This window comes from Orycteropus afer, unplaced genomic scaffold (genome assembly GCF_000298275.1).
Source record: "Orycteropus afer afer isolate SDZICR_OR568_19922 unplaced genomic scaffold, OryAfe1.0 scaffold00574, whole genome shotgun sequence".
Lineage (NCBI taxonomy): Eukaryota > Metazoa > Chordata > Mammalia > Tubulidentata > Orycteropodidae > Orycteropus > Orycteropus afer.
The window spans coordinates 222,257-232,798 of NW_006922161.1; the positions used below are offsets into that span (position 1 = coordinate 222,257).

The following is a 10,542-nucleotide window of genomic DNA, read 5'->3' on the forward strand; positions in this document are numbered from 1 at the left end:
AGGACCTTTCTCCTAAGCTGAGAGTGAGAAGCCTTCCCCTAGTCAGCACCCTGTATTCGGACTTCCAGCTCCCTAAATTGTGAAAGTGTGTGTTAAAGCCATCCATTTGTGGTATTTACTACAGCAGCACTGGAGAACTAAAACACCTAGATTAAAGTGTACAGTGGTGCCAGATACAGAGCACAGACTGTAGGTTGTCACCTCATTCTTGTCCCTCCCAAGGGTTCTAAGGTGTTCCTTCCCCAGGTGCCAGGATTGTCACTTTCTCTGTGACCAAGAGTCAGAGTGGTACATAAGGACCCTGACCCTTTTGTAAAGTGTACACCCTCCACCTCGGTGGCTTTGGCTACTGTAAAGGGACTCAGCAAGTAATATTCCCAACCAAGTGGTCATCACTTCTTTATCTAGGTCAGCTTTTAAGGGCAATATCGTATTTTAGGTTTTACAGGCCACCCAACAATGGACAACAGTCAAGGTGTTCAACAGACATCCCATACCACCCACTGTCCATAGGCATCAGAACTGTTGAGTGTTATAAGGCCTGGCTTTCTGATTCCCTCCCTTACCTCTTCTTGGTCCACATGCAGTTTAGTCATAGACTATAAGCTTCCATAAATAAAACAGTAAACTCATTTTAAACATTTCCAGAATTCTACCTCAAACTAGATTTTAAACACTTGGGACTTTTATTGTGAAGACCAATTAATAATCAAAATAAACCCGTAATTTTGGTCTGAAATGTTCTCTCATTCATCAGAGTAATCTTTGTGAGGCTGAACTGAACTGTGTTGAACTTTCTAAAAACTTCACAAATAAAACAAAATGGAGCTGAGTGAGGGCAGGCCCAGACCCCAGTGCAGTGGCTCACTCAAAGCCCAAGTGTTTGCTCAGTGAATGGATGACCCACTTGGGGAGCATTCAGGCAAGAGGAAATTCACCAGCATAAAGTATCCCCAAAAAGAACTAATCCTAAAGGTAGCCAGTAGAAGCAAAAGGGGCACCTTTTCAGATCCAATTATCTGTCCCTTCTGCAAGGGGAAAAAGAGGTGCAAAAGGGCAAGCCCTGCCCTGGAGGAGTCCTGGTCTGGTCATGGAAACTGACATGCACTAGATGGACAGTCACTCTGCATCTCAGCCAGAGTCCTGAGGGTTACAGGGAGGCCCTTGCCCTGGCCTGGGGCGAGAGGGAGCCACAATAGCAGGAGCAGTGCTTGGCAAAACTGCTGGAGGCCCAAATTCTGCCCTCCTCACGGTGTCTTTCTGGGCCTTAAAGCTAAGAATGGTTTCTAAGTGGGTGGGAAAAAATGAAAGAGTATTTTGTGACACATGAAACACAAATTTCAGTATCTGTAAATAAGATGTTACTGGAACGAGTGGCCATAACCCACTTGTTTGCTTATTGTCTGTGGCTGCCACCGCCGATAATGGTGGAGCCGTTGGGGACAAACAGCCAGGCTGGCCCAAGAGAGAGAGGGGCCCACAAGAGTTCTGTTCTCACTCATGTGAAGCACGTGATCTCTCAGCCTCAGTTTACCTAATGCAGTGTAGTAAATTACTTAGTATGGCTTTTCTACCCATAAGTCATTGTAAACTCAGTGGTGGAATGAGCAACTGAGGAACTCCTGATTGTAAATGTTATCCACCTGGGTTATTTCTGTTGGGTGTGGCACAACACAATGTTATGGGAGGCTCACTCTCAGGTGCTTAGAATTCTCTTGTTATGATTGGTTGGTTTGGCCACTCTGCCAAACTCAAAAGGAGGCCTCCTAGAGGCAGAACTCTCTCTGACTGCTGGTTGAGGAAGATATGCTGCCAAAAGAGATACGTGCTCCTGAAAGAGACATGTGCTGCTGGGAAAGAGACGCAAGAGACACACATTGCTGAGTAAGACACCAAGGGACATGCACTGCTAGGGGAGAGACTGTGAGACTTGGCTGAGAGACAGCAGGCTGGGGAGAGAGACTGAGCATTTTTCCTGAACTAGAATTGTAGCCTGGTGTTCCCTAATAAACCCCATAATCTGTGAGTTGTGTGTGGCCACTGCAGTGAATTATTGAACCCAGGAGAGAGGTGGTGGGTGCTTTGGGAGGAACGGTTGGTGAAAGGGCTGGAGGGAGGCAGCATGTCTGGCCTTGCAGTAATAGGTCTTGGGCTATTGATGGTGATTCTGCCTTTCTCTTGTGGGGTTCTAGGAGGTCAGAATATGTGGCCTCCTTGTCCTTTTTGTACCTAAGAAATGGAAAAACAACTGTTAATGGGGAGGACTGCAGCAAGACTTGAGGTCATGACTGCAAATGTTGGCTCTGTCCTGTCCCCCATGCTGCCCCCAGGACACTCTCACCAAGGGCTGTAACGACCTTGGCCTCTCTCACTGCCACCAAGCCCATGACTTAGAGGGGTATTCCCTACAGGGATCATTGGCAGCAGAGCACACGGTGAGGAACATAGCCAGGCTAGATTCAGGGTGCCAGCCTGACTTCTCCCACTGACTGCATCAATAATACTGCATAACACACAGCACCAACTGCTGGTGGCTTTCACTCCTAAGAGTCTATGGGTAGAATGTGACCTGGCCACCGGCAGGCTCAGCTCATTCTGGAGCAACAGCCACTCAGGACATGAGGACAGGGTCTCTTGAAGCCTCCCCTGGGGTGGGCAGTGTCCCTTCAGCCCCACTCATCATAAAACACAGGGCCACACCCAACACGGAGGGCTGAAAAGACACTCTGCCCCCAGGAAAGGGGGAGGGAAAGCTGAAGGTGGACAGACCCTACCGCTGAGTTCCACTGCCCCAACCTGTAATGTGGGGGCCCTCACCTAGCACCTCCTGAGAGCCCCTCAGTAAAGGTGAGCTATGCAGCCAAGTCCTTGCAGCCATACAGGTAACTTTGCAGGAGATATGTGCTCATAGCTGTCTTGCCAGAGGGCACAGGGGACACTCAAGAAGCACCATCCAGTAGTGAAGGAAGGAACAAGCCCAGGGGAGTTGCAATTAAGCAAGAGAATCAAAGGCATTAAAATGTTCACACTCTAGCGTTTCATGATCTCGCCTCAAGTAGTTTCGGTATGAGCACCAGCATCACTGGGTGGATTTCAGTAGCCAAAAACAAGCTGGAAAAACACCTAGAAGTTCATCAATAAGGGAACAGTTAGGCAAACTACCACACGCCCACTTGGATGGCCCATTCTGCAGCCATCACATACAACTGCTATACTCGGGAAGTTACACGAACAACCCATGTTGTTCATAAACACGTGGTCATCAACATATGCAGACAGACATGCACAGACACACAGACTCAGATACACACACAGGACAAGCATGAAGTCTAGAAAGAAACAGGTCAGAACGTTTCCAGGGCTGTCTGTGCAGTCACCTGTAGTGTTTCTGGAACTGTGTGTGTGTTTTGTGTTTTAGCTTTTCCTGTTGGTTTGTATGTACTACAAGGTGCCAGGAGTGGACATGACGACTGCCTCGTCCTCTGCAGGCAGCCCAGTCTCCAGGCACACAGGCGAGGGGACAGCAAGTGGTGGCCCGTGGGGAACAGGGAGCTCACAAGATACCCAGGGTGGCTGCAGAGGTGAGGTGGGCTCGCATGTGCATTTGCTGCTATCAGAAATTCCCAGGCCACACAGGCCTGTTCACTCATACAAGACGTGGGATCCCCACAGAGAGCAAACAGAGAGTGGACCAGAGGGCCCAGGGACACTGCCAGGGCAACATGGTCTGACAGGAAAAGGGACAAGGCTCTGCACAGCACAGCACCCCAAGGCCACTGCACGTAGTACGGTGATGCTGAGGGAGCAAAGCTGCCCGTGGCCTCTGTACACGCCCACCCTAGAAGTACCAAGAGCGGAACCCTGCTGCCCTCTCCCCTGGCACCCAGTGAGGAGGACAGGGCTCTTATAGCTGTTTTACTTCTCAAAAACAAACAGGCACAGTTGTGTTCTTCAATATAAAAGGAAATGCCACAACTGTCACTCAGTGCCTCTGCTGCAACGCCTGCCCCAGGACAAGCAGGCTGTGGTCCAGGTCACATCCACGCAGCTGTCCTGGTGGGTTCAGTCCTGGAGTTTGCGGTCACATTTCTTCTCCAGATCTGCCATCTCCTTCAGGACCAGGGCCACACCATACCTCAGCTCCTGGAATTTGGCTGTGGGGACTTCAAAGCGGTGTGCCGACCCATCAGAGAGCACCAGCTGCATCAGGACGCTCGGTCGCAGGGAGCGGGCCAGAGAGCTGGTAGAGATGGCCACATCTACCCGCCACCGGAAGTTGGCCACATGGGGCAACCAGGTTCCCTGCTGCCTGGCCACCGAGTCAAGGAGGGGCCGTTGGCTCCCGAACACCACGCTGGCCAGGTCCTCAGCCAGGTCCTGGGGCACGGAGAGCTCCTGGAGCTGGCTCTTGAAGGCCTCAGGTTTCAGGCTGGCCAGGGGCACCCTCAGGGCCTGCCGGAGCAGGGTGTGCACACCTGCGAGTAGAGCACCCAGGCTCTCTTCCGGCAGGCCCACGCTGGCTCCAAGGTGCTGCACAGCCTCTCGGCAGTCCTCTCCCTGCAGGCTGCTGACCACCAGCTTCAGCAACTTTCTGAACGAACTCCGGTCCAGCTCCCCCAGGAGTTGGGCCATTGCTGCCACCTGAGGAGGAAGCTGGCCCCCCAGGAAACTCAGCCGGCCACTGTAACTGTCACCAGGAAGATGCAGGTATGGGGCTGAAGCCCCTACAGCAGACATCACTGCTTCCTCCCCTTTAATCCAATAGCCAGGAGGGCAGCTCCCTCAGATGATGCTGCCTGGAGGAGGAGGAGAAAGGAGAAGCCCAGTGACTCCTTGTGCCACTGCAGGGACTGATGTGGTCCCTGCTTTCAGGACAATGTGAACCACTGATGACAGTTCTGTGTAGTGGGTGTGGCCTGGGAGCAGGTAGGAAAGGGACCCCAGGGAAGAGGGTTGCCTTCCAAAGGAAGTGGTGGCGGAGACTGAAGAATAAGCAGGAACTGGAGAAGAAGGAGAAGGGAAGACAAGTCAGAGAACCAGGACCGGGGACCACAACACATTTCCAGGTGAAAGACAAATGAGGACAAAGGTGCAGGGACTCGGCCTCCGCCGCTCCCGCCACTAGCCACGCCAAGACCACTCACATACTCCACCTGGAGTCCTGACAGTTGTTCTGCAAGAGCTGGTCAATGCTCTCACTTTGCAGGTAAAGAAACCGGCTTGGAACACCATGCAGAAGTTGGCCGGAACCCAGGCCTGTCTACTCTCAAGTCCCCATGAGTTGTGCTGCAGCACTGGAGGCCAGACAGAGCCCCCAAGGCTGGAAGACACATGAACTCTAAAATGACCGATGGGTGGCCACAGATGGACGAGAGGTAACTGAAGAAAAGGGCTATACCATGATCTGATGGGCAGCACCTCACCAGCCCAGCACAGGTGAGAGACCAGTACACCTGCTCACTCAGGAATGGTCCTGCCCAACTCAACCCACCAGGTTCTGGAAACGAGATTGGCAAAGCACAGCTCCTGTCCCCAAGGAGTTTATTAGGCCCCAAACACTCCCAGCACAGCCGGGTCGGGGTGTGGCAGAGCACTGGGGAAACCAGAAACAGTAAGGGCTCACCGCACCCATTTCCCAGTGCACATTTTGGTAGTGCCTAGACTAAGGGGAAGTGCGCTGCCCAGACCCTGTTCCCTGAGGTCCCCCGAGAACGACCCCACGTGCTGGTGGCCTCCGCGGTCTCCCTCTGCCAGCCACACAGTGGCGGAACGGGTGGACTCGGAAGGCAGCCGCAGGCTCGATTGCCACCCTAGCGGGTCCGCGGCGGGCCCGGCCACTTCACCGGGTCCCCTCAGTAACCGCGTCTCTAAAGTGGGTGTTGGGAGTATGCGTGCATGTACAGGGTTAGGTGGACGCTCACAGCTGTTCATTCGTCCCACCCCCGACGCGAGCCACTGGATCGATCCTCCCTATGGCGGAAAAGCCTCCAGGGCTCCCGCGACGAGCCGGAGAAGGGCTGTGCTCCGGGCCGCCGCCGCCGCCCACCCTGCTACAGCACCGCGCAGGCCACGAACAGGGCAGGGAAAACGACCCCACCGCACCCACACTCCCCGCGCGTCCTTCCCCCCGCGGGTCCCCGTACCTGGCACACGCAATCCCCAGCGGAACTGCGGGGGAGCAGCAGCGGCGGCGGCCGGAAGCAGTGCGTGCCCGCCGGACCCGCCCCCAGGGTCGCTTCCGGGCCGCTCTAGGAAACCGGAAGGACCCCTCTCTGAGAGCCCCGGGGCGCTCCGCCTACCCTAGTCCTGGCTTCCCTGTGTGGACTCCTGACTGTGTCCCCGCCGCGTCTGGGTCTTGCGGACCTTGTCAGCTGCCACGTGAAGTCCCAGACTTTATCGTCGTTAGACGCCCGGCGAACCCCACGGCGGCGTCTTCCGGTCTGGCCCCTCTGGAGAACGCAGGGTGGCAGGACCACCGCTCGCCCCTCGCGGCGCATGCGGCGGCTCTAGCTCTCTGGTTGCCAGGCGGTGCTGGACGCGCTATCGCGACTCGACGTGCAAGCTGCATCCTGTCCGACGCCTTTTTTCCTTGGGAAAAGGGAACATATGTGGACCTTGTTTCTGGTTGTGAGACGGGCGCTGCGCTGACCTCGGCCAGCGGCGGGAGGCTGAGAGAGTTTAAAGGCCGGTTACAAGCCGGGCGGGCCTTGGTCTTCGCGGGGTTTCTGTTCATTAGATGATGCAAGTCATTATATTCAGCCCAAACTCAAGGTTGGAAGACCTAAGCTCCACCTTTTGAAGGGAATGCTAAGGATTAAAAACTATCAACCAATTATAAATAGAAACTTCCTCAACTCGGTAAAAAGATTCTCTGGTAGCGTAGTGCCTAAGGTACTTGACTGCTAACCAGAAGGCTGGTGGTTCAAACCCACCAGCCACTCCTCGGAAGGAAGATGAGGCAGTCAACTTCCGTAGTGATACTGCCTCAGAAGCCCAAGGAGGGGTCGCTATGAGTCGGGTTCGAGTGGACAGCACATAACAACAACAACAAAGTAACCAATAATGGGAAAATAAAATTTAAGTAGATTGCCCAATCTTCCCAGGAGTACCTGGTGGGCTTGAATCACAAGGTTTCTGGTTAGCAGTCAAATGCCTTAGGCGCTACACCACCAGAGCTCCTGCTATTTAGAGTATCAAAAAAACATAAAATCTAGGAATAAATCTAACAGTATGCAATAAACCTGTTGCTGTGGAGTCAATTCTGACTCATAGTGACCCTATAGGCCAGAAGGAACTGCTTCATGGGGTTTCCAAGGCTACAGTCTTTACAGAAGCAGACTACTGCACCCTTCTCCAATGGAGCTGCTGGGTGGGTTTGAACTGGCAACCTTTCAGTCAGCAGTCCAGCACTTAACCACTGTGCTACCAGGGCTCCATGAAGTATATAATACTTCTCTGAAAACTACAGAGCACAAGCTGAGTGAAGTTAAACAAGATCTGCATAGATGTGAAGTGAGGCCATGTTTTCAAGTGGAAAGATTCAGCATTAAGATGTCCATCTGTCCTCACTCACCCATCTAACCTGTGGTTTCAATGCAATCTCAATAGAAATCCTAGCAGGTTATTCTGACAAAATATTGACGAAAGAATCTTCAAGAAGATTTGAGGGTAGAAGGCGCTTCAGTTTTGGGACAAGCACTTGAATGGGCCATTGGTGAAGGGAAAGCAAAATCTGGGCTGGCAATTAGAGCTAGAACTGCCCTGAACACTAATGTCAAGCGGACAGAAGCAATCAGATGGAAGGCAACCCTTAACTGCACCAGCAGATTATGCATCTTTGGCAGAAATGTCACAGAAATGCTGCCATGCTATTCTCATTGCATCCAAAGGTTGACACAATTTTGATTTGTGCCTTGTGGTCTTAATTTAGATCATTTGATTAAATTACTCTCTGCCAGGCTTGTCTTCTGTAAAATTAGTACAGTTGCCTTTGTAAAGAATCCTTATTTTTTGTGGTGATATTTGATAACATCTGAGTTCTTATTCCACCATGACCCATTTGTTTTAGCATGTATTACTGTCTCCTGCCTGAATTTATTATTACTGTGATTATCGTTACGGCAGGTTAAAGATGGCTCCCTACTGTGCCACAGGCTCCAAGAGGGGCCCCTGGCTCCTGAACACCACACTGACCAGGTCCTGGGCCAGGTCATGAGGGACACAGAGCTCCTGGAGCTGGATGTTAGAGGCCTTGGGTTTCAGCCTGGGCCATTGCTACCACCTCAGGAGGTAGCTGGGCCCCCAGGAATCTCAGCCAGCCAGGATTGCTCCCTGCTGGAAGTGCCTGTTTGCTAAGGGACCACCTGGGCCACTCTGATGTGGAAGACTCAAGTTCCATGGTCCTGAACTGGCCGGCAGTGGTGCCTCTAAATCCATACCGCTTTGGAGCTCAGGATTGCTTCTTGTTTGCCATGGGATGGAGGCAGCCCTTTGGGACTGGTATCACTCTAGGCCCCTATTCGCACCTAAGTCACACACTCCCATCTGCACTTTCCAGACGCTCATTCACATTGGTATACGCACTCCCTTGCCCAAGACGGAAGAAGAGTTTTGAGTTGTGATGTTGGTGAAGAATAGTTAGAGTACCATGGACTGCCAAAAGAACTAACAAATCTGTCCTAGAAGAAGTGCAGTCAGAATGCTCCTTGGAAGTGAGAATGACCAGACTTCTCTCACCTACGTTGGTCATGTTGTTGGAAGAGACCATTCCCTGGAGAAGGATATCAAGCTTAGTAGAGTAGATGATCAACGAATAAGGGGAAAACCTTCAACAAGATGGTTGACACAATGGGTGCAATGATGGGTTCTGGCATAGCAAGGATTGTGAGGGTGGCATAGGATCAGGCAGTACTTCATTCTGTTGTATGTAGGGTCACTGTGATTCAGAGCAGACTCGACAGCATCTATCAACAACACATATAGCTTACATACACAGCTTCCACGACTTGTCAGTCTGTTGTCCTGTGGTGACTTGGGCGATGCTATGATGCTGGAAGCTGTGTCACTGGTGTTTCACATATCAGCAGGGTCACAGATGCATGGACAGGTTTCAGCAGGGCTTCCAGGCCAGAAGATCTACTTCTGAAAAAATTGGGCACTAAAAGCCTTGTGAATAGCAGTGGAATGTTGTCTGAAGAAAGCAGCATCAGGATTCCAGGAAGGCTCATTAAAACCTGTGTTACGCAGCTGACACAATCTTGCTTATTGAAAGCTGAGAGAATTCGAATCACTTTCTGGTGAACATGAAAGATACAGCCTTCGGTATGGATTGCACCCAAACATAAAACATCCTTAACTGGATCAATAAGCAACATCATGACAACTGGAGAACAGGTTAGTGTTCTCAAGGATTTCATTTTACTTAACATCCACAATCAGTGAGCTCCTGTGGTGTAGTGCCTAGGGTATCTGATTGCTAACCAGAAGGGTTGTGATTCAAACCCACCATCCACTCCCCGGAAGAAAGATTGGCAATCTACTTCTGTGGAGATAGCGCCTCGGAAATCCAAGGATCCACTCCGCAGCACTGAGTTACATCCACTATCAACATACGTGGAAATTAAACAATGTACTGCATTGGGAAATTTTGCTGCAAAAGACTTCATTAAAGTGTTAAAGAGCAAAGATGTAACTTTGAGGACTAATGTGTGCCTGACCCAAGCCATGGTATTTTCAATTGACTCAAATGTATGCTGGACAATGAGTAAGGAAGATTAAAGGCGATTTGATTGATGCCTTTGAATTGCGGTGTTGGTGAAGAACATTGTGTATACCACAGACTTCCAGAAGAACAAACATACCTGTCTTGGAATAAGTACAGCCAGAATGCTTCTTTGAAGGATAGATAGAGCGACTTCGTCTCACTTTGGTCACATTATTAGGAGGAGCTAGTACCTGAAAACAGGCTTCATGCCTCGTAGAGGGTCAACAAAAAAGAAGACCCTAAATGAGATGGATTGACACAGTGCTTTCAACAGTGAGTTCAAGCCATAGCAATGATTGTGAGGATGGCTATGAGTTAGAACCAACTCCATGGCACCTAACAACATACACACGTTAGTTAATTTTCAAGATTTTGCTAATCACATCCCCACCAGCAGGGCTAGTATCTGACTCTAAACATACTTCCCAGCACTGAATATTTATAATGCATGGCAGCTTTATAATCGCGTGACAACTTTGTGTGGTGTTCATTTTAAACTTTTAGAAATTCTCCTTCTTCGTTGATTGCCTCAAGCTCAAAACTAGATGTGTGGCATAATTCTAACCAAGTGTACAGGGATGAGTGCATATATTGGCAAGGTCATTCTTGGCTTCATTTAGTTTTTCCTTCCTTGTTTTGTCCCCTTCGCCTGCAACACTTCCTGCTTAACTTTATCAAGCCTTATTTTTTTTAAAAAATGCATTTTATTGAAATTTATATACAGTGAAATACACAAAACTAAAGTGACATGGGTCAGTGCTTTTTCTTTTTTTTTTTTT

General features: G+C 50.6%; 1 protein-coding gene across 1 annotated transcript; it reads right to left on the reverse strand.

Moving 5' to 3' along the window:
- Nucleotides 1-4,062: 4,062 nt before the first annotated feature.
- On the reverse strand, nt 4,063-4,737 carry COMMD5 (COMM domain containing 5). The gene has a single exon (XM_007956055.1). The coding sequence runs from the start codon at nt 4,735-4,737 to the stop codon at nt 4,063-4,065; it is 675 nt and encodes a 224-aa protein (XP_007954246.1).
- Between the last annotated feature and the right edge of the window lie 5,805 nt (nt 4,738-10,542).